The sequence below is a fragment of the Orcinus orca genome, chromosome 2 (genome assembly GCF_937001465.1).
Source record: "Orcinus orca chromosome 2, mOrcOrc1.1, whole genome shotgun sequence".
In the NCBI taxonomy this organism is placed as follows: domain Eukaryota; kingdom Metazoa; phylum Chordata; class Mammalia; order Artiodactyla; family Delphinidae; genus Orcinus; species Orcinus orca.
Window position 1 is genome coordinate 18689319 of NC_064560.1, and position 24544 is coordinate 18713862.

General features: G+C 43.5%; 1 protein-coding gene and 1 long non-coding RNA gene across 4 annotated transcripts in view; one reads left to right on the forward strand and one right to left on the reverse strand.

Annotated features, from left to right (window-relative positions):
• CCNY (cyclin Y) overlaps positions 1-6245 on the forward strand; it is a 126964-nt gene extending 120719 nt beyond the window's left edge. Inside the window, exons 8-10 of the mRNA XM_004275887.3 lie at positions 712-878; positions 4177-4339; positions 5000-6245. Coding sequence (XP_004275935.1) covers positions 712-878; positions 4177-4339; positions 5000-5116 — 447 coding nt within the window. The 3' untranslated portion in view covers positions 5117-6245. The remainder of the gene's footprint in view (positions 1-711; positions 879-4176; positions 4340-4999) is intronic.
• Positions 5616-24544, reverse strand: part of LOC117203686 (uncharacterized) — a 36442-nt gene continuing 17513 nt past the window's right edge. For 2 of the 3 annotated variants that reach the window (XR_007475634.1, XR_004486553.2), the window contains exons 2-4: positions 13607-13779; positions 13458-13500; positions 10087-11594 (exon numbers count right to left, since the gene is read on the reverse strand). This is a non-coding gene — a long non-coding RNA (uncharacterized LOC117203686). Of the gene's footprint in view, positions 8054-10086; positions 11595-13457; positions 13501-13606; positions 13780-24544 lie in introns of those variants that run through there. The other variant, XR_007475635.1, reaches the window with a different exon arrangement.

Consider the following 24544-nt stretch of genomic DNA (forward strand, 5'->3'; position numbering starts at 1 on the left):
AATAGGTTTCTTCCTTTCACATCCTTTCTCCTTCTTGGCACATTGGTGGTTTTGTTTTGTTTTTTTTAAACGGAACTTTTTTTTTTTTTTTGGCTGTGTTGGGTCTTCGTTGCTGCATGCAGGCTTTCTCTAGTTGCGGCGAGCAGGGGCTACGCTTTGTTGTGGTGCGCAGGCTTCTCATTGTAGTGGCTTCTTGTTGCGGAGCACGGGCTCTAGGAGCGCGGGCTTCAGTAGTTGTGGCTCGCGGGTTCTAGAGCGCAGGCTCAGTAGTTGTGGCGCACGGGCTTAGTTGCTCCGCGGCATGTGGGATCTTCCCGGACCAGGGGTCGAGCCCGTGTCCCCTGCATTGGCAGGCGGATTCTTAACCACTGCACTACCAGGGAAGCCCGGTGGTTTGTTGAATGTGTGTTGATGTCATAGTTGGTAGAGTGAGAAATTAACCCGCAGCTCCTAGAACACTTTCCTGCCCCGGAGTCTTAAGGGCCGGCCTCATTCACACGTCCAGTTACGGAGTGTGCCTCTCAGCCCATTTTGCCTCAAACTCGTTGAGCCCTTTGACTTTTTAAAATACGTGTGATCAGGCTGTCAGCACCTGTTTAAAGCTGAGCTGGGGGAGTGCAGTGAACAGCTGGGAGTTGGTTCGCGTGTGTTGGCGGGTGTGGAGCAGTAACAAGGCAGGTCACCGGGCGCCGGTGTGCTCGTGTCTTCCAGGTGTACCTCGAAAGGCTTCTAACATACGCAGAGATTGACATCTGTCCGGCCAACTGGAAGCGGATTGTTCTGGGGGCCATCCTGCTGGCCTCCAAGGTGTGGGACGACCAGGCCGTGTGGAACGTGGACTACTGCCAGATCCTGAAGGACATCACAGTGGAGGACATGTGAGTGTGGGCGGGGGTGTCTGCAGAGGAAACCCTCCCCTTTGTGGACCTGCTCAGTGTGGTTATGAGTGGATGTGATTGCACGTCTGTTGTGGGCTGGCCGAGCAAGGACCCAGTTGCTGAAAGCCTTATTCTAGGCGAACCTTCCTTTACCTTCCTGCTCCCTGTCTGCGGTGGGGCTCATCCCAGCTCTGTATCTACTGCAGACTGATGACTGGCAGCAGATGGGCTAAAATGTTACCTGTTTCTGTTCAGAGAGAAGACTTTCACTGCTTTTGTCACGTTTTGCAATTTCAGTTGCTTAAAATGAGCGTTGTGTCCTCGAGGTCCCCCTGTGCTGTCCTGGTCGGGCTGCGTGTTCTCAGGGCACCATCCTGAGCTCACACTTAGCTGCAGCCCGGGGGCTGGGGTCCTAGGGGCTGGGCGTACAAGAAGTGGGGTCAGAACCTCCCAGGAGCAATGAGCTGTTTTGGAAACACTCAATCAGATGAATTTCTTACAGTTCCTTATGGTTTACAGGCATTTCTGACATGATTCTTGCTAATATTTTTCTCGTCTTGTTTGGCTTCCTTGAGGAAGCTCTGAGCTGGAGCAGGTTCCACTGTGTCCCGGTCCACATACAGGTCCCTGGACCCAGTGACCAGTGCGGGCTCCTCCCCACCCTACCCCCCCTCTTCCGGTTGCTGGTTCGCTGGGCACCCCATTTTTGTGCTGCCCTGGGAGCTCCTGTTTGTGTTTTGGGTCTTTTGCCAGAGCCTTTTCCTGCTGCATACCTGTATGACTCCTTCCTACATGTCATTCTTTATCATAAAAAGTAAGACAAATATGAAGTTTTTGACAGCAAGAAAAATAAAATGAGCATATTTTTAAAAATTCTTGATTACATTTCAAGGTGAAAACAGTTACTAAGATAACTGTCATCCAGACCGTAAGTAGGTTGCTTCCACCTTTGAGCTGCTGTGAATAACACTGTCGTGAATATGAACACGGGTGTGCAGATACCTCCCAGAGGCCCTGCTCTCCGTTCGTTGGGATCTATGCCCAGAAATGGGATTGCTGCTTGTTGGCTGGTCTTTAAAGTGAGCCCATTTTTCTACAAAAGCCGACAGGCCATTAGGTGATGAAAACAACTCTCTTTACTCCATTTTAGAACCCCATTTGCAAGTTGCTAAATGGCATCAGTTCAGTTGGGTTTCTTTACAGTGTTGATCTAACATAACAAATATTTCTTAAATTTTTTTTGTTTATTGACCTGAATTTATTTATTATAAAGTTTTACATCAGAACTATTTCCTTATAATTATCCCCTTCGGGGCAGTAAATCCATCAAGCGCGTTCTCTCTGCATCACTGTTAGTTTTTTGATGATTTATCACATAACAAGCTGTCAGATGTCCCTGGAGGATGTACTTCTGCCGTTTGGAAATTCAGATTTGGGGAATTATTTTTATTTTCTAAATCTTGCCTTAGTTGGAAAACACAGAAGCTCTAAAATCTTTATTTCCCCCAAACTTAAACATTCTGTTCAAGAAAACACTCAATATTCAGGCTGTTTTTTCCCTAAGGAACCCTGGGAAACTGCCACCTTGTTCAAAACAAGATTCCTCTTGACTTTAATCCTAGTTATACCCTCAACAAGAGGCAGTGGTGTCTAGATACCATTTGGGGCAGGAATAGCTAGCTGACTAGTTCTCTTAACATTTATACTAAAAACTTGCCGGCATTGGAGAATGGGATCTGCAGTGGCACCTCTTAGCCACCGGGTGGCAGTCTGTCCACAGGCAGCTCCCAGGTTGCCCAGGAGAACACTTCTGCCTTAGCGTATTTTTGACACTTAAGATTTTACCTGGGTTCCAGTATTTCACAGGATGACCTCTTATTAAATCTCACTGAAAGGAGCCATAAATACAAGTCATGAAAAGTGTAAAGTTTAGCACAACACACACATTTGGGGCTTTACTCCTTTCTCGAAGCTGCATCGAAGCAGCCCCTCCGATTAAATGACCTGAATGCGACGTCTTGGTTCCTCCCTCTGAGGCGCTCAGGCCTTCGATAACGACTTGCTGAGGTTTCTCGCTTCTGATCTGCCTGGGAGCTTCCGTCGGGGAACTAGCCACCCTGCCGCCTCAGTGCTCCCGCCCCCGTTGTCATAGCAGCGCTAGACGGGCTCGGATGGCTAGATGGGGCCCCTGGCCGGGAGCAGACAAGCTGCCCCGCCCCCTCCCCCCCCGCCCCCCCCCCCGGAGCAGCCCGCCCCCCACCTGGCTCCTCCCCGCTGGAGCTGGTCGCTTCCGGGGCTCAGTTCAGCTCTCACTTCCCGGAAGCCTTCCCTGGATCCCTCCGCCCAGGCTGAGCTTGGTGCGCTCCTTTCAGTAACAGGAATTATGGAGCACCAACCTCATGTCAGGTGCTGAGCTGGGGCCAGGCTGCACCATCAGATGTCACGGTTTCTGGCTCCGAGGAGACAAGGAGGGGAGACTGTGATAAAGGACAGAAGTGATCCCGAGGTGCTGCCTGGAGAGGTGGCCCTGGAGCAGTGCTCCCAGACAGACCTGTCGCTGAGGACGCTTCTCCCCCGGCAGTAACTACCGAGAAGTAGGCCTGATGACAGGGAAGTTTTCAGATGCATTCTGGCCGCCCTGGTTCGTCTTCATACAGCTGGTTGGCACCCTTGTGGACCAGGGGCTGTCGCTGAGTAGTCCTGAGGGGGTGGACAGGACCAGCAGCGGCAGCTCGCAGGAGTGTTAGAGATGCACGTTCTCGGGCCCACCCAGACCTGCCGGATCAGATGGGTGGGCCCAGCAGGGGGTCCTCACATGCCCTGCAGGTGATGGGTGTGCACTGGGGCTGGGGAACCGCTCCTCCTCCCGTGGTACGGAGGAACGCCGGTCAGCGCGTCCTCACCTCTCCTCCCGGGAAGGGCAGTCCTCTGGGTCTTGGGTCTTGGGGAGGCCTGTCCTCCAGGCTGCTGTCCTCCAGGCTGCTGTCCGCCCTCACTGGACTCCACTTGACAGCGCTCGACTGCATCTTCTGCCCTGTTTGAGCCAGTGCTCACGCGGAAAGGTGAGGCCAGAGCCTGCCGTGTGTGTGTGTGTGTGTGTGTGTGTGAGCGCGTGTGCACAGATGTTCTCAGTCTGTGTCAGGATCGCCCTTAAGCACTTTCTGGTGATCATCCCAGTTAATCAGGACTCATCCTTCCGGTCACTGGACCAGGTGGACTTGGCTGTGTCCAGCAGCCTGCCCAGGCGGCCACAGGTGGGGACAATGGCTGAGCTGTGCGTTTGTGGCTTTCTCTGCAGGAACGAGCTGGAGCGACAGTTCCTCGAATTGCTCCAGTTCAACATCAACGTGCCCTCCAGTGTTTATGCCAAGTATTATTTTGATCTTCGTTCTCTGGCGGAAGCCAACAACCTGAGCTTCCCCTTGGAGCCCCTTAGCAGGGAGAGGGCCCATAAGCTGGAGGTAAGAGGTGTCGGTGCCCGGCGGGTGCACTGCTGCCGACTGAGCTGTGTGCTCACGGCAGTTCCTGATACTGCGTGTCGTAAAATAAGGACGAGGTGCCCTGGATTTAATTTGTACAACCTCATATTTTTAATAACCTTATTAATGGCGGTTTTTACTTAATGTGCACTGATTGTTTTTTAAGTCAAAGAAGTTTTTTAAAAACCCGTTTTTTAAAAAATGTACCCACAAAAAGAGTGTTCCCAGCATGCACTTTTATAAGGAAAAAGTTACCAGATGACCCTACCGATTGGGAATCCGAAAAAGTTTGATTCTGCCTTTTTATTTTTCATTTTTTCAAAGTATTTTCTCCACAGCCCAGTTAGAGCCAGGGCCAGCCCCTGTGGTCTTGGCCTGGGTTCTGGGCCATCACTGATAAGCTGTGTGACTCTTGTGTCTTACACTTGTGTGTAGCTCAGCTTTGCACGTGCACCCAGCTCTTCCCATCCGACTTTGACGGCTGAAAGTGTGGGGACAAGGAGGCTCACGGGTTAGAGCCCTCCTTCAGAGGAGGTGCAGAGGCCCTCTGCACCTTCATCCCGAGTGTCCTCGGTGCCGAGGGCCGGCCAGGGCGAGGGCGCTGGCTCCCGGCTGACCTGATTACCTCCCCTCTGCCCCCAGGCCATCTCCCGCCTCTGCGAGGATAAGTACAAGGACCTGCGAAGACCCACGAGGAAGCGGTCAGCGAGTGCTGACAATCTGACTCTGCCCAGGTGGTCCCCGGCCATCATCTCCTAACCGTGGGCGTCCCCGCTGGAGGCCGTGCCATCCCTGTTTCTCCTTTAGTTCGAGAAAAGACAGTCTTGGGGTGGTTTGGTTTTGTTTCTCTTTTCCTTTTTTTAAAATTCATAGCTCCGCCAGGCTGCCTTGATGAGCGCCTCCGCGCCACGCGCACGCGCAGCAGGGCTCCGAGGACGCGAAGTCGGTACCGTGGGATCCAGTCCAGCCTTCCCCAGCCCCGGAACAGCGCTTCCTTCGTGGAGGAAAGACTCTAACCCTGGAGGAGGAAGGGAAGGGAAAGGAAGTCGGCTAGAGGCACGGAAAGCGGCTTGGCCATTTCCTAAGCCCCCCCACCGTCGGTCAGTAGCCGGAACCGACAGGAAAGCCCGGCGTAGGTGACGAAGTTGGATGTGCATTCAAGTCACACGCCGCGTTCACCGCCCCACCTGGATGAGTATGTCCCGTAAGACTTCTTGCATTCCTTCTTGCTGCTTCTCGGGGGTTTGGGGGGGGGGGATTTTTGTTTGTTTTCTTCTGTTTTGGTTTTGGTCCCACAGAGCAGAGAATATAGTTTGTACCCACCATGGCACAGACATCCAAATAAATAGTACTGGCTGTTTCTCTCTGCACAACTCCTGCGAGCTGTCTTCTGAGCTTTCTTCCTCTCCAGGGGGAGCACTTGTCACTTTTCTGTGCACCTTTATTTTAGCCGGTTTTCTCCACAGTGGCAGAATCAACTTGACTGTAGTGCTGAACCAAACGTAGCCCTTTCCCCCGACTCTTCCCCCCGGGAACATTCTAGATCACATGGGTGCTTGTGCCTTCTGGTCCTGCGGTGGTTTCTCTCTGCCCTGACGTCCTGGTGGAGGCTGCACCCCCGCGGCCCGCGTGGGAGCCCTTCCTCCCCCTGCCCACCCCCTCCTCTACTTCCACGTCCATTGTGCAAGCAATATTCCTCTCAATTTTTATATGTTTACTTTAAATCAAAGTTAGTCTATTTGTATAAAATTTTTTAAAAATCTAAAATTTAAAAAAACGGGGGTGGGGGTGGGTATTCCCGTGGAAGATCATTGAAGGGCAAAATGTTCCTATTTACTGAGGTATTTTTCACAGAATGATTGAATAAAAAACTCAACTTGCATTTTCATTGTGGGTGCTTAGTGAAGTTATACAAAATTAAACTGTGAAGGTTTATGCGTCATTAATTATGACCACCTCTTTTCGTTTCTGACTATCCCTCATTTCCTTATGGGCTGGATAAAAATCTGTTACAGCAAGTAAAATTAAAGGGTTAACGATAGAATACCACGTCAGTCTTAAGAATCTGGGTCAGTGAAGCATACAGTGCTTTGGGGTTTGCACATTTTCTTGGGTCACAAATGACAGAGGTTTCTAAGTTTCTTCTTCATCAGGTCTTTGAGGCAAATGGCAGCAGAAATCTGTGTTTCACCTTCCTCCTGTGTGAGCTTGGAAAACTTTGGAATCTTAGGTTATTAGTCTGTGCCCTAAACTCATCCACCTGTTCCCCAGACATGCCTGCTCCAGATGAGACATGCTTTGCTTAATGGGAGGGACTCGGAAACACCCAGCATCCCAAGAACACCAAGCCAATACTAGTCAGGTTCTGTGAAATTTGTATCATGTGTAAATGGAACTGTTTGGGCCAGAAATACTGTCAAATTCTTTCTGGCTTAAACTTTCAAAAGCAAACAAGCAGAATATGAAAAGTTAATTATCTTTCCATTATAATTGTGTTGATACACTCTGTATGGGTTCCAGAATCAGCTTCTCTCGTCAAGTAAGAGTTGGATTTAGAATTTGAAATAGAGACCTAAACATATAGAAAGTATCATTTTATATTCCCTAATCTATATAGCTTAAAAAGGGACAACATATTTTCTTAACTGAATACGAATACCTCTCAAATTAGTTCCTCCCATGTAAAGTATCGTATTTTACCCAACATCCATTTCAGGAAAGAGGTTCTGCTGCCTTTAAAGCAGACATCTTATTTTTATCCCTTTTATTTGAATGAGAGAGATTTGAAAATTGAATTATGTAAATATTTCAATGCATCTGCTATTATTTTATGGAGTTTATTAAACTACTTAAAAAATTGTATAGTCTATTTATTGTATGTATGTACATACAGTCTGATAACTGAAAGTGGGTTCCGTAAAACCTGATTCAGTCTTGTTTAGACTATGAATATTGTTTTAGCCCTGTGCACTGGACTCTACCTCTGTATAGGAAAATTTTCCATATAAATGAGCATTGATCTGTATTAATTGGTTATGTTTCTTACACTAAGGATTTTTAAAACTCTGCTGTAAGTGTAGATTTCAGTTTTACTTTTGCAGTGTGAATCACTTGACACGAAGGTAGATACTTTAGGTTTGTTTTATTTTTCTACATGATGATGGAGACTTACATTTTGTTCTCTGGTTTGTTCTAAGTTTGCCAAAAAAACACCCGACAACAACCAGTACAGTACCTATTGATAAATCATCGTGATGTAATTTGTTTGCAAGGTGATTCATGCCCTACAATTAAAGCTGTATTGCTATTTAGGAACACATTGTCTTAGTGTAGTTTTTGAATGGACAGTTTTCATCATTAATGAAGGATGAAGAAAACCACACAATTTACTGACTTTAAGTTTAGATTTGACTTAACAAATGAAAGTATCTCAATGAATTTTTCCTTTTTGGCTTTTTTTTCTTTTTAAACTGGGAGAAGAGAAAGAAGTCAGGGATTTAAAACCAAATTGGAGGGCAAGGTGGGAGGTCCTACCAAGATCCCCGACGTGCCCTGTGCCTTATGCGCTGCCTGAGGCCATCGTCTGGCTCCTCTCCCGGGCTGGCTGGCTTCCCGAGCCTCTCCTTTTGGCCTTTGGCAAGACCATCTCCATCTTGGGCTTTCCCTTGGGTCTGGGGGTTTTGATCCTCAGCTGAGCTGCAGAGCAGAATTTTGGGAGTGAGCGACTCTGATCCTTTCAGGCTGCTTTTGGTAACCTCTCACCTGGGGCTGTATTTTACAGCTTTGAATTTTTTAAATAATAAAATATAATTCCTAGTTCATTGTAGGTACTTATTGTTAGATAAATGGATACAGAGAACAAATAGTGCCTACCTTCCTGCTGCATTTTTTGAATATGACACTGAGATAAAATTGAACAGGGTTTGTGGATGCTGAGTGAACCAGTTCTTTTCAAGAGCAGTGGAGAAGTGTTGTTATGTGTTCGGTAGGTGCTGAGTGATCCTCAGAAGGACTGGGGCCTCCTGGAGGCCTAGCAGAGCTCGCCACTTGTGTAGCAATGCCCTGTTTCATCTGTGATCCCTTCAGCCCCCTTGGCTTCAGTGGAGTCAGCGTCTCAAGACTCCCGTTGGATGGATCATGGAGACATGGATGGTCTCCTGAAAGGCCAACCAGGGAGCCCCTAACCTTGTTGAAAAAGAGAAGGAAGTAGGGAACACACCCTGGAGTGAAATGGGAAAAGGACACTGAAGGACTAATTTGGGATTCGTATTTTAAGCTCTGTGGGTTGCAAGGAAGGCCCCTGCACACACGTGCATGCAGGTCATGACTGGCAGCCCCCGAACACCGAGTCTTCCCAGCACTTCTGCACCGAAAACAGATCATCCCGCAGGTGCCAGCGGACCCCGTCAGGGGAAGGGAGGTGTGCAGGGGCTCGCAGTTGCCAGGGCTGCTGGACTCGGACCGGCCCAGGGCAGGGGCTTCCTTCCCACTTCTTCCTGGTAGGTTTTCTTACTAAGTTTGCATGTCTGGAGCTGCTCAAGGTCAACAGTGTCACTTTCCATTAGAAGCGTTCATCTCTGACTTGAAAGGGTCACAGGAGGCCTCTGTGTGTCTGCATCGCTGTGAGTGTGGGCTGTAGGTCAATGCCCGGGAGGTCCTGGTACCCATGTTGTCCATCGTAGGTCTTGTAGGAAGCACCCTGGAGGAACCTGTGTCCTTTAGGGACTCAGTCTGGGTAGAGAGCTTTATTCCTTAAAGAACTTTGTTTCAACAGAATGCAGGATAAAAGTACGGCATTCCAAAGTAACTGCCATTTTGAACAAAAATATTAAATGTAACTAGAACTTAGGCATAACATTTATAGTAACAAACATTGGTATTGATTTGTATTGTAATGGAACCTTGGGTTTCAGTCTCAGACCAAAGTTAACTTGCTTTGCCACCCTGGACAAGTTACTTCACCTCTCTGGATCACTCAGTGAATTTGACTGGCAGAGATACACTTGCTCACATTTTCACCACCTGTCTTACTGTTTCTAAACACACTCTGCTCAGCCATTCTTGCATCACGAATGGTGGATGCTGCTCTGCGTGGATGTAGGAAGGCTGGACCCACTGAAAGACAAGTCCGAGCTTATCTGTGAGTTTCCCCGGGGAAATCGGTTGTCTCTTCCAGGGCGCCCTCCCAAAGAAGGGTGGCCATCGGCAGATACAGCTGTTCTTAAGAGGAGGATGTGGGTATCCAGAATTCAGCTGCTGTCTGTCCTTCCTGGGTCTGCCCTAATGCACCTCGATCTGCAGCTTGTCCAGTTGGGTTTTACTGTACCTTGTGGTTCTTGTCCATGTTGATGGACAATGAAAATCTTGCAACAGTGAAGTTGGGCGTTGGAATCCTCCCCTGACAAATGTCTTGAGAAGACATCTTTGTGTTAGCCCCCAGGTGATGCTTCTCCTTCTTAGACCTGCAGACCCAAAGCTCTGGGGGCCACCCTGGAGGAGGAGGCCTTCACTCCCGCCCTGTGGCACTTCCGTGGAACTTGGCCACTTGCAGGCTTCCCAGATCTGCCTCTGCTCACCAGCTCCTGGATCTTCTGCAAAGGACTTGCATTTGGGGGGACCAAAGGAGTTGGGGGTCCACTCCAAAGAGAAGAGCCGCATTTGGGGGCAGCATAAGGTAAAGCAGTGACTGTGCAGGGTCAGGGCACACGAGTACAAGGCCTCGCCAGGGCACACGGTCTGGCAAGTCTCAGAGCTTGGCTGGATTCCCAGAGCTTCATCTTTCTTTAAAGCAAAGAAATGTGTCACCCCCTGGGTCACCCTAAGATCCTTCCACTCCTAATACTCAGTTATCCTACGAATCACTTAGTTATTCTGAGATTTCCAGGAGCACTGTTGGGACTCACAAGAGATTTACTCACCCCTGCAATATTACGAAAACAAACACAGAATTTGGGAAAGCCTACCGTGAAGCGTTCCAAGGTCTCACTGGGGAGGGAAAGACGAATCTGGTTGGTGCATTTTCTGCTTCCAGTCAGGACCGTGAGAGTGCAGGTGGCCCACTGTCACTGAGGCAGAGTGGACACAGAAGGCCTGGGGCACCATGGGGATGGGACCACCAGGGCGACGGGACCACGTACAAATGGGTTCGACCAAGGCAGGAGGCAAGGAGACTTCATGCAGATGTTCATCTGACGAGAGTCCCAGGCGGTAACTGATCACCCTCTTGTGTTTCCGGTTCTTTTTCTTCTTCATCATCATCTTGTATTTTCATTTTTATTATATTTGATCGTTATCTGCATCTCTTCTATCAGCTTTTATAGTCCTATACTGACTGATGGCCTTTCAGAAGGTCAACAGTGGATTTAAAAGTACATTGGTGAGGAAAGACAAGATAGGGGTAGGGGGAGTAAGAAGTACTAACTACTATGTATAAAATGAATAAGCTACAAGGATATATTGTATAGCACAGGGAATAGAGCCGATGTTTTATAATAACTATAAATGGAGTATAACCTTTAAAAATTGTGAATCACTGAAATTTATATAATATTATAAATCAACTATACCTCAATAAAATATAGTAATAAGCAATAATAAAAGCTTACAGAAAGTATTAAAAAAAGTACATTGGTAAAGTAGATTGGCCTATAGATAAAGTGACTCTTTTAAAGCTTATGTTATTAAATGTAATGGGGAATTTAATTGGTGAGATTTTAATGTCTTCAAATATTTATGGCTATTCTGCTTTTTCATTTTTCAGAATTTCTCTCAGGCTTTCAAGATTTAAAAACAAAAAGGTTTTGTTAACACATAGTGAAAAATACATTTCTGTGATATCTTTGTAAGATTATTTCATGGTGCTGTAATCTGAGCCCTCTTTGGAAGAAACGTGGATTTAAATTACGGAAGAGTTCCCTGATTATTGATTTCTGAAGGATTGAAAAAGTTAATGGTACAAGGGAGGAAATGGTACACTAAGACTCTTAAGGCATCCCCAAAGAGCTCTTGTTCATTAAGCCTTAGTGAATTCTTCGACATGCAGCCCCTCTTTTCCCGACTTTGTTTATTCAGCAAAGCCAAGAATGTGACCCCCCCCCCAAATTTTTTACACAAAATTAAAATGCTATATACTCATCAGAATAGTCAGAATCTTATTTTCCTTCTTAACTTACAAGTAGTGATCATGCAGTGAAGTAGATGTTCCATGTTGCTGCTAATTTTAGTTTGTCAGCATTTTCTGGAAGCAACCAAAAGTCGTATGTATTTAGATAGCTATGATTTCTGCCAACCCAGCTGGCTTCAGGAACTGGGGTGGGGGGGGTTCATTCTTACTTTATGCCGAAATCTGTTTGGGATGATGGCTGTTACCATTGGTCTTTTGACCTCTGATTTGCATTTATTTGAAAAATTTGAGTTGACCGTCCTTAATAAATAATCCCATTCCTATGTATTCTTACTTGCATAGCCCATGAAAACAAAAATCAGAGTTTAATTCACTGAGTAAAGCATTAGCCTTATTTTATAAGTGCTAAAGAGCAAGCATAATTTATTGCACAAATAAAACGAATAGTATGTGATTTTTTTCCTTAAATTCCTGCAGACACATGGATTTGGAATTCCTTTTCTAATTTGTGGTTTTTCTTCCCAGGAACACACTGGCTTACCACGCCTCACAGCACAAAGTGATACATTTCATGTCCTTAGGCTAAAATATTCTAGTAGATCCATTTTCAGAACTTAATCCCAGTCTTGAAATATTTAAATTCTTTTTTATATTTATTCCCCGGCATGAGCCTGACGCCTTGCATACATTGTTAATCCTTTGGGTGAAAGAGGATCAACCCAACAGAAACATTCCTCTTTACATTACCTCCTTGTGGAATAAGGAAGGAGCAGAAAGGGATGTAAGAACTTGTTCATCTAGAATCAGAAAATCTCAGTGTTGGAATCATCATCCACATTCATTTTCAGATGAGGAAATTAGGTTCAGGATGTGAAGTGAGGGTGAAATGAACATAAAGGTCAAGTCTGGCTTTGGCTTTGGTAGCTAACAAATAATTGGTCCTGATGGGAACCATGTTGATTTTTCACCTTGAGTACCTTGAGGATTAAAACCTCATTGCAAACCAATAATTATGTAAGTGTTGATATTCAAAAGTCACACGTTCATAACTCCGTTCCATTTGAATCTATCCTTCATTTAAGATGAACACAACTGACGGAAGTTATGGGTCCCATGTTGAACTGAGTTGCTGACTATGAAGCTAATAAGTCTAAAGCTTCCCTGACATCTACATTCCTGATTACATATTTGCAGCAATGAACCTAAAAGATCAATGTTATATTTACAAACTCCCGTGGTAAAATATGTGGACAGATCCTGCATACAGTTGGACATAATTTAAAATGTATGCCTCGTCCTTGGAGCTGTTCCTTTTATGCCACTCTTTACAGTCAGTAAGGACTCAGGGAGCCCTCCATGTGCACACAGTGCTGTGCTGATAAAAGAAGGGAAAGACACTGTCCCTGCCCTTCTGGAGCTTACAGTTGAAGTACAAAGATGAAGTGTTTTTTTCTCATAAATGAGGGGACAATAGGAAATTAGAATATAGACAGAATGGAATTAGAATATAGACAGAATCTATGGATCTAAGGATCATATACTTATAGCTTAGTGAAAATAGGCTAATGGACTACAGAAGTCAGGAAAGGCTTCCTAGCAGATGTGGGACTGTGGCGGAGCCCTGGAATCTTTGTAGGATACAAACTGGAAGAGAAAAGGGATTCTAAGCAAAGATAACAAGTGTGGCATGGTGAGGCTGAGGACCAGTGTGAAAGGATAAAAATATGTGCAGTACATCCAAGGGATACTGAGTAAGCAGGGCTGGGTTTGTCGGACCTGGAAACCTGGGCTTCTGCCAGGAGAGATCGGATCTGTGTGCTCACATTTTCATTCCTCCAACAAGGCAGCTGCTGGAGATAACTGCCTGGCCTCAGATGAGTTCTGCTACGGATGAGCTCTGTGACCCCAAGCAAATCACTTAACCTTTCTGAACCTCCATTCTCTCATCTGTAAAGTGAGGACCAAAATAGTACTTACCTCCTAGGACGAATGAAGATTCAGATGAGAAGAGAACCCGTGCCTGGAACACAGTGAATGTTCAGTATGTGTTCGATATATTTTGATTCTGGCCTGCTGCCTGTAAGGACCAGGCTTCCTAGGCAAGCCCTTCATCCTACTTCGCTCACCTAGAGAAGATCATCCTGAACGCAGAGAGGATGTGGCAGCAGCAGCATCCTGTAGAAAGCCATTCTCTGAGTCATCCCCGAGGACCGCAGGCTGGGGACTGAGGCAGCCTAGGCCACAGACTCAGCCTTCGCTTTTGCAGAGTCAAGAGACCCAGAAGGGCTGGGCAGGGTAGCTGAGGAGAAAGGAAGCACAAGAGGAAGTAAGTTTTCTCAGTGGGGATGAATCATCCAGTAGCTATTTGAACCCGTTTCCCCAGGGAGCATCCTTGCCTCAGACAGGAACCCAGCAGAGTTAGAGCCAATGACATGGGCATCAGCTTTGGCTTCACTGGAATGGCTAACATGCTCACATCCCCAAGCCCTCCCAGCTGCCATTTATACATGGAGAATGAACCCTTGGCCACACACCACGAGAAGGAAGAGTGACTTGGTCTCCCCAGGCCATTAAAGAGCTTCCAGTGCCTCAAAACGCAACTAGTAAACAAGCACTAAAAGATCTGCATTGAAGGTCACCTCTGCCCGGGAGCTGCTGCCAACAGTCCTGGCCTTGTAGCACATGCACAGAAAAAAAACAAACTACACTCGCGAGTGGGATTCTCTACTTGGAATCCTGTCCCACTTCTGGAAAAAGTGTTCTCGGTTACAGTGTCAGAACTGAGGCTTCTGGCTACGGAAAAGTAATTAAAAGCTTATTACAGTTGCCAGGGAAATGATGTTCAAGAGGAATTTTCTATGTTATTTTATTCTGTCTCTTCTTTGTATTCTATTTGTGGCTGCACTGCACAGCATGCAGGATCTTAGTTCCCCAACCAGGGATCGAACCTGGTCCTCCTGCAATGGAAGCTTGGAGTCTTAACCACTGGACCACCAGGGAAGTCCCAAACACCTTTTTTTTTCCTAGAGGAATTTTAAGTTATTTAAACGCGGTAACTTTGTGAATTCCAAGCAAACTCAATTACACAAACTCAAAAAAAGGAGCGATTCCAAGAGTTTCTTTCAATTCAGATTTTAGTCAGTTCAAAGGAAATCTTGCTGCTAAGGCTAATGCCTTCTCTTGATCTCCTTATATGTCTGCTTTAGGACAGTGGAGATCAAGAGCGTAAAGAAGAGGGATTTTCTTTAGTGTTCATTTTTATTTACATTGTTGCATAAGGTCTCTGTTCCCTCCATACTGTTGAGACATATTCTAGAGGGAGAGACCACCCCTTGCTTGTGTCTCCACAGCTGGCTGGGCTCAGGCTGGTGTGCGTTCAGGAAAGAGCAGCCAAGAAGTAAAGAAAGCATTTCCTTCTTGCTGTGTATGTGCTTGTTAAAGCTGCAGAAACAAAACATCCCTTCACTTCACTTTTTTGAAAGGGTGGATGGAGTTTCCGGTAAAATATCTACCCAGAATGAACATCTCTAGTTAGGCATGGGTGGGAAATTAAATTCTGGTATTGATTGATTCTCTCTGCTCCTGTCACAATAAGCTATAATAATTTATTATATAAATTATTATGTATATAATAATATATATAATATAATATATTAATATATAATAATATATATAATTTATTATATTTATTATGATTCAGTCTGGGAGTAAATCCACTGTGTGAAGGTCTCCAATTCACTGACACCATTAATCTGATAATTAGAGCACTGATCACTGAGGGAATCCAGGGATGGAGGAACGGGCCAGGCCTGGCTTAATTCTTTTGTCTTATCCTCACCCTGACTCTGAGGCAGATATTCCAAAATGCCACAAGCCCCTTCCATTCTTCCTGACTAATGACAAAACTCCCTATTCCTCAGTAATACATTGTCCCTTCTCTTGATAAATTCTGAATGTCTTTTCCTCATCTGTAAAATTGGGTTAGTGATGCTTATTGCAGGGGATTGAAAGGATTCAATGAGAAAATATCTGTAAGGCCCATGGCAATAGGCCAACTCTGTGCTGTGACTGCCCTTCCTGCCTGTGGTATTAGAATCACCTCCTGATGGAATTGCTGCGGGCAAGTCAACCAGATGCACACATTCGTTGTAAATGTGATTGTTTGCTACCCTGGGTAGCTCTTCATATAAACCAAAGGGATTCTGATTTGGGGTTTCTTTGTTTAAACAAAACATCCACTGGGGTGCCCCTCCCTCCCCCCGGCCTGAGTGAGTCAGAGCCCCCGAATCAGCGGCTCCTTTAACCCCGTCCTGTCTGAGTGAAGAACAGACGCCCTCCTGCGACCTACACACAGAGGCGGGGCCAAATCCAAAACTGAGCCCCTGGGAGCTGTGCGAACAAAGAAGAGAAAGGGAAATCTCTCTCAGCAGCCTCAGGAGCAGTGGATTAAATCTCCACAGTCAACTTGATGTACCCTGCAGCTGTGGAATACATGAATAGAAAACGAATCATCCCAAATTGAGAAGGTGGACTTTCAGAGCAAGATTTATGATTTTTTCCCCTTTTCCTCTTTTTCCGTGTGGATGAAAGGCTCTTGGTGCTGCAGCCAGGAGTCAGTGCTGTGCATCTGAGGTGGGAGAGCCAAATTCAGGACACTGGTCCACAAGAGACCTCCCAGCTCCACATAATACCAAATGGCGAAAATCTCCCAGAGATCTCCATCTCAACACCAGCACCCAGCTTCACTCAACGACCAGCAAGCTACAGTGCTGGACACCCTATGCCAAACAACTAGCAAGACAGGAACATAACCCCAACCATTAGCAGAGAGGCTGCCTAAAATCATAATAAGTCCACAGACACCCCAAAACACACCACCAGACGTGGACCTGCCCACCAGAAAGACAAGATCCAGCCTCATCCACCAGAACACAGGCACTAGTCCCCTCCACCAGGAAGCCTACACAACCCACTGAACCAACCTTAGCCACTGGAGGACAGACACAAAAAACAACGGGAACTACGAACCTGCAGCCTGCGAAAAGGAGACCCCAAACACAGTAATATAAGCAAAATGAGAAGACAAAAAAAAACACAGCAGATGAAGGAGCAAGATAAAAACCCACCAGACCTAACAAATGAAGAGGAAATAGGCAGTCTACCTGAAAAAGAATTCAGAATAATGATAGTAAAGATGATCCAAAATCTTGGAAATAGAATGGACAAAATGCAAGAAACATTTAACAAGGACCTAGAAGAACTAAAGATGAAACAAACAACGATGAACAACACAATAAATGAAATGAAAAATACTCTAGATGGGATCAATAGCAGAATAACTGAGGCAGAGAACGGATAAGTGACCTGGAAGATAAAATAGTGGAAATAACTACTGCAGAGCAGAATAAAGAAAAAAGAATGAAAAGAACTGAGGACAGTCTCAGAGACCTCTGGGACAACATTAAACGCACCAACATTCGAATTATAGGGGTTCCAGAAGAAGAAGAGAAGAAGAAAGGGACTGAGAAAATATTTGAAGAGATTATAGTTGAAAACTTCCCTAATATGGGAAACAGTTAATCAAGTCCAGGAAGCACAGAGAGTCCCATACAGGATAAATCCAAGGAGAAATATGCCAAGACACATATTAATCAAACTGTCAAAAATTAAATACAAAGAAAACATATTAAAAGCAGCAAGGGAAAATCAACAAATAACACACAAGGGAATCCCCATAAGATTAACAGCTGATCGTTCAGCAGAAACTCTGCAAGGCAGAAGGGACTGGCAGGACATATTTAAAGTGATGAAGGAGAAAAACCTGCAACCAAGATTACTCTACCCAGCAAGGATCTCATTCAGATTTGATGGAGAAATTAAAACCTTTACAGACAAGCAAAAGCTGAGAGAGTTCAGCACCACCAAACCAGCTCTACAACAACTGCTAAAGGAACTTCTCTAGGCAAGAAACACAAGAGAAGGAAAAGACCTAAAATAACGAACCCAAAACAATTAAGAAAATGGGAACAGGAACATACATATCGATAATTACCTTAAATGTAAATGGATTAAATGCTCCCACCAAAAGACACAGATTGGCTGAATGGATACAAAAACAAGACCCATATATTTGCTGTCTACAAGAGACCCACTTCAGACCTAGAGACACATACAGACTGAAAGTAAGGGGATGGAAAAAGATATTTCATGCAAATGGAAACCAAAAGAAAACTGGAGTAGCAATTCTCATATCAGACAAAATAGACTTTAAAATAAAGACTATTAGACGAGACAAAGAAGGACACTACATAATGATCAAGAGATCGATCCAAGAAGAAGATATAACAATTGTAAATATTTATATACCCAACATAGGAGCACCTCAATACATAAGGCAAATAGTAACAGCCATAAAAGGGGAAATCGACAGTAACACATTCATAGTAGGGGACTTTAACACCCCACTTTCACCAATGGACAGATCATCCAAAAAGAAAATAAATAAGGAAACACAAGCTTTAAATGATACATTAAACAAGATGGACTTAATTGATATTTATAGGACATTCCATCCAAAAACAACAGAATACACATTTTTCTCAAGTGTTCATGGAACATTCTCCAGCATAGATCATATCTTGGGTCACAAGTCAAGCCTTGGTAAATTTAAGAAAATTGAAATTGTTTCAAGTATCTTTTCTGACCACAACACTATGAGACTAGATATCAATTACAGGAAAAGATCTGTAAAAAATACAAACACATGGAGGCTAAACAATACACTACTTAATAACGAAGTGATCACTGAAGAAATCAAAGAGGAAATCAAAAAATTCCTAGAAACAAATGACAATGGAGACACGACAACCCAAAATCTATGGGATGCAGCAAAAGCAGTTCTAAGAGGGAAGTTTATAGCAATAGAATCCTACTTTAAGAAACAGGAAACATCTCGAATAAACAACCCAACCTTGCACCTAAAGCAATTAGAGAAAGAAGAACAAAAAAACCCAAAGTTAGCAGAAGGAAAGAAATCATAAATATCAGATCAGAAATAAATGAAGAAGAAATGAAGGTAACAATAGCAAAGATCAATAAAACTAAAAGCTGGTTCTTTGAGAAGATAAACAAAATTGATAAACCATTAGCCAGACTCATCAAGAAAAAAAGGGAGAAGACTCAAATCAATAGAATTAGAAATGAAAAAGGGGAAGTAACAACTGACACTGCAGAAATACAAAAGATCATGAGAGATTACTACAAGCAACTCTATGCCAATAAAATGGACAACCTGGAAGAAATGGACAAATTCTTAGAAATGCACAACCTGCCAAGACTGAATCAGGAAGAAATAGAAAATATGAACAGACCAGTCACAAGTACTGAAATTGAAACTGTGATTTAAAATCTTCCAACAAACAAAAGCCCAGGACCAGATGGCTTCACAGGCGACTTCTATCAAACATTTAGAGAAGAGCTAACACCTATCCTCAAACTCTTCCAAAATATAGCAGAGGGAGGAACACTCCCAAACTCATTCTACGAGGCCACCGTCACCTTGATACCAAAACCAGGCAAGGATGCCACAAAGAAAGAAAACTACAGGCCAATATCACTGATGAACACAGATGCAAAAATCCTCAACAAAATACTAGCAAACAGAATCCAATAGCACATTAAAAGGATCATACACCATGATCAAGTGGGGTTTATTCCAGGAATGCAAGGATTGTTCAATATACGCAAAACAATCAATGTGATATACCACATTAACAAATTGAAAGAGAAAATCCATATGATCATCTCAATAGATGCAGAGGAAGCTTTTGACAAAATTCAACACCGATTTATGATAAAAACCCTGCAGAAAGTAGGCATAGAGGGAACTTTCCTGAACATAATAAAGGCCGTTTATGACAAACCCACAGCCAACATCGTCCTCAATGGTGAAAAACTGAAAGCATTTCCACTAAGATCAGGAACAAGACAAGGTTGCTCACTCTCACCACTCTTATTCAACATAGTTTTGGAAGTTTTAGCCACAGCAATTAAAGAAGAAAAGGAAATAAAAGGAATCCAAATGGGAAAAGAAGAAGTAAAGCTGTCACTGTTTGCAGATGACATGATACTATACATAGAGAATCCTAAAGAAGCTACCAGAAAACTACTAGAGCTAATCAATGAATTTGGTAAAGTAGCAGGATACAAAATTAATGCACAGCAATCTCTGGCATTCCTATACACTAATGATGAAAAATCTGAAAGTGAAATCAAGAAAACACTCCCATTTACCACTGCAACAAAAATATCTAGGAATAAACCTACCTAAGAAGACAAAAGACCTGTATGCAGAAAATTATAAGACACTGATGAAAGAAATTAAAGATGATACAAATAGATGAAGAGATATACCATGTTCTTGGATTGGAAGAATCAACATTGTGAAAATGACTCTACTACCCAAAGCAATCTACAGATTCAATGGAATCCCTACCTATCAGACTACCACTGGTATTTTTCACAGAACTAGAACAAAAAATTTCACAATTTGTATGGAAACACAAAAGACCCCGAAGAGCCAAAGCAATGTTGAGAACAAAAAACGGAGCTGGAGGAATCAGGCTCCCTGACTTCAGACTATACTACAAAGCTACAGTAATCAAGGCAGTATGGTACTGGCACAAAAACAGAAAGATCAAAGGAACAGGATAGAAAGCCCAGAGATAAACCCACACACATATGGTCACCTTATCTTTGATAAAGGAGGCAGGAATGTACAGAGGAGAAAGGACAGCCTCTTCAATAAGTGGTGCTGGGAAAACTGGACAGGTACATGTAAAAGTATGAGATTAGATCACTCCCTAACACCATACACAAAAATAAGCTCAAAATGGATTAAAGACCTAAATGTAAGGCCAGAAACTATCAAACTCTTAGAGGAAAACATAGGCAGAACACTCTGTGACATAAATCACAGCAAGATCCTTTTTGACCCACCTCCTAGAGAAATGGAAATAAAAACAAAAATAAACAAATGGGACCTAATGAAACTTCAAAGCTTTTGCACAGCAAAGGAAACCATAAACAAGACCAAAGGACAACCCTCAGAATGGGAGAAAATATTTGCAAATGAAGCAACTGACAAAGGATTAATCTCCAAAATTTATAAGCAGCTCATGCAGCTCAATAACAAAAAACCAAATAACCCAATCCAACAATGGGCAGAAGACCTAAACAGACGTTTCTCCAAAGAAGATATACAGATTGCCAACAAACACATGAAAGAATGCTCAACTTCATTAATCATTAGAGAAATGCAAATCAAAACTACAATGAGATATTATCTCACACCAGTCAGAATGGCCAACATCAAAAAATCTACAAACAATAAATGCTGCAGAGGCTGTGAAGAAAAGGGAACCCTCTTGCACTGTTGGTGGGAGTGTAAATTGATACAGCCACTGTGGAGAACAGTATGGAGGTTCCTTAAAAAACTACAAATAGAACTACCATATGACCCAGCAGTCCCACTATTGGGCATATACCCTGAGAAAACCATAATTCAAAAATAGTCATGTACCAAAATGTTCATTGCAGCTCTATTTACAATAGCCCGGAGATGGAGACAAACCTAAGTGTCCATTATTGGATGAATGGATAAAGAAGATGTGGCACATATATACAATGGAATATTACTCAGCCATAAAAAGAAATGAAATTGAGCTATTTGTAATGAGGTGGATAGACCTAGAGTCTGTCATACAGAGTGAAGTAAGTCAGAAAGAGAAAGACAAATACCATATGCTAACACACATATATGGAATTTACAAGAAAAATGTCATGAAGAACCTAGGGGTAAGAACCTAGGGGCTGGATGGCTGAATCAATCCAAAATGAAGTCCTTAGTGAAAAAAATATGCTTGACATTTGCTTATTCAAATGCCAGGGGGGTGGGATGGAGCGAAATCTTCCTTTTTTAAAATAGTGATACATGTATTACTTTTTCTTATAAATGTTTTCTCATTGTAGAGGATTAAAACGTAGAGAAACACATAAAGAAAAAAATACCAAATCCCTATTCTTTCACCCCACAAATATAACCATTCATAATAGGGGTATTTTTAAGGCATAATTATACATGTAGCAAAGGTGGAAAGAGGAATGGTTCAAAGCACAGATCCTAGAGCCAGACTGCCTAGATTCTAATCCCAATTCTTCCATTTACTAGCTGGCTGACCTTGTATGTATCCTTTAATATTTATTTTCCACGTGTTTATAATATGCAGGGCTCTCTATGCTCAGAGACAGGTAGAGGCTTGTCCCATTCAGATCTAAGGGCAATACTGCTTTTACCAATATTGATCAGAATCCAAACACATGATCTCAGTATAACGTAAGCGGAGTCTAGGAAATTTGGCCTTCCTGTGTGCCGAGGAAGGGGAAGTGAGTGTGAGCCATGCCCGTGTCATTAAATATCATTTGGAAACATGACTTTTAGTGGTGGCAGTATTCCAGCATATACATAACTATACTGTATTCAGTTCTCTCCAATTTATAGCCCTTCACACAACAGACTCTCACAAGGCTCCTGAAACTTCCTAATATCCCTGTAGATTCAGAATGGCCAAGTCAGCTCAAAACCATGAAGACTCTTTGGGGTGAAGGACAATTAGAAGCAATCATCCAGCTCCAAGACAGGTCCACACAGACAGACAGTATTTCATGTAGGACAACATTGGTCAGCAGCAGTGTGGAAATTCCGGTTAAGTCTCACAATGGTAACTAATGTGCACATGTCTTAGGAACATTTCTTAAATCTCATTCTCAGTCTTTATTTCAGCAGATGAATACCACAACTCCTTTTTATATTCGTTTATCTCCATATATACATTATAGGAATATATAGATACTGTGGGTATATGTGAGTATATATATTTTTCTTCTAGTCTCTCTCTATACACACATATATAGTTTAGTGTATAGTGTATATAGTATATACGATATATACATATATATATATATATATATATATATATATATATATATATATATATATATATAAAATAGAGAGACTAGAAGGAGAGAGTGGAAGAAAATATACCAAAGGCTAAACTTGGTCCTCTTTACATTGGAGATCATGGATGACTTTTTTTCCTAATACTTCTGTACATTTTCTAAATTAGCCATAATTTAGAGACTTCTGGGACACTATCAAATGAAATAATATACACATACAAGACTATCCATGACATAACTCTTAGCTACATCTTCACCATTATATCGTGCTATCACACTATATGTTCTTGCTATTTTAAGTTATGTGTGGGTCCTTAAACAAGTTTTTTTCTTTTTTTGTTACTATTGCTTTCTCTCCCCGAATGCCTCTCAGGTCCTCTCCACCTAGAGGCGAATTTCAAGACTCATTTCAGATCATGATCACTTCCGGAAAGCCTGTGCTTTCTTAAGTATAGCATTGTAGAAAGTACTGGAGATCTTACCTCTCCAGAGGAGAAACTTTCTTCTTGGGAATTAATTATTTGAAATCTCTGCTCCCTTCTCCCCCAAACTCCACATCACCAACTCAATAACTCAGTGGCTGTCTCTTCTTCAATAACCTCTTTAATCTGCTTACATCTGGGTTCCTTCATTTTTTCTACCCCTTTCCTCATCTGGTTCAGAATTAGTGGCAGAGGTAGTAGAGAAATCATCAGAAACCAGATATTAGGGAAAACTTCTTTACCTCAGCCAGGGAAGAGAGGGTTCAGCACCAAGGACAAGGGCACCCATGCCTGCCTGGGCTTTCCTCCCTGCCCTCTCGTCCCCACATTTTAGTTGTGCCATGCCTGTGTTCCCTAGGTTAAGAGCTCCTCTTCACTGCTGAGTTTATCTCTATCAGAGCTGTCCCTTTATACTGAAATTACTTGTTGCTTATTATCTCCCCTGCCACACTTAGGGGTAGCCTCCTTAGCTGCACTTAGCACAATTCCTGGGGCATAGCAGACTCTGCAAATTATAGATGAACTAATAAATGAAACAGTGACAATAAATCAACAAATAGATTTCATAAGACAGAGTAAAATCCAAGGACACATTTAGATACAACAAGCATGCTTGGAAGCAAAGTCATGTATTTGTTACTACTCCTTCAGACATTAGTTCTCAACCCTGGCTGTGCATCAGAATGACCTTTAGAGATTATTAAAAATGCAAAATCCAAGACGCTACTCCAGAAATGCAGAATAAGAATCCTAAGAGTGGGGGCTTGTCATGTGTATGGGAGGGTGGACAGGTGATTTCCAAGGGCATGAGATGATTCTTCCGCAAATAGTCGTAAGGGCTGCCACATCCCTAGAGGGAGAATCAGGCATCTGGAGAGGGAGGAAGCTCCCCCTGCTCTTGTTTATATGAGCAACAGGACCCAATCTTTTCATCTGGGTGAAACAGAAATCAGGAGGATCGTGTCTTTATGCTGACATCTACTGGCCTCTCACTTCTGGTGTAATAGCACAGGTAAAGTTATTCTTTCAGGTCCTTCCCTTTCCATCTGCAACCTACAAGTAAACAGTCCTCAGAACCATTTCACTTCCCAGGTGGTGCCAGTAACACAGGATAAGTCCACTCTGCTTCAACCAGGGAAGCAAAGAAATGCCAACAACAGCACAGTGGATGTGAAAGAAAATGTTTCAAGCTTTTGATTTCCTTTCTTTTTGTGAACTTCACCTTTCTGGTAATCTTTGTAGAACTAGCTGCAAGGTTTTCTCATCAAATATTGATGAGAGGGCTTTCTGCCAGATTTTCCAAAGATCTGAAAGAATTTATTAACTGGACTCTACCATTCAATTCAGGAAAATTATTCCTGTGTCTCTCACTACATCCACCATTATAGCATTTGACCCAGTCCTGCCCTGAAGGAGCTTATGCTCTGGTTGAAGGATATGGTGTTGGCCTCAAGTTATGTGAATGAAGACTCTGGCCATCCTCTTCATCACTCTTCTGCCAAATCTAGGAGCTGCCTTTTATAACATAACTCTCCTGATCAAAAAACAACTCAAATGACAAGACTA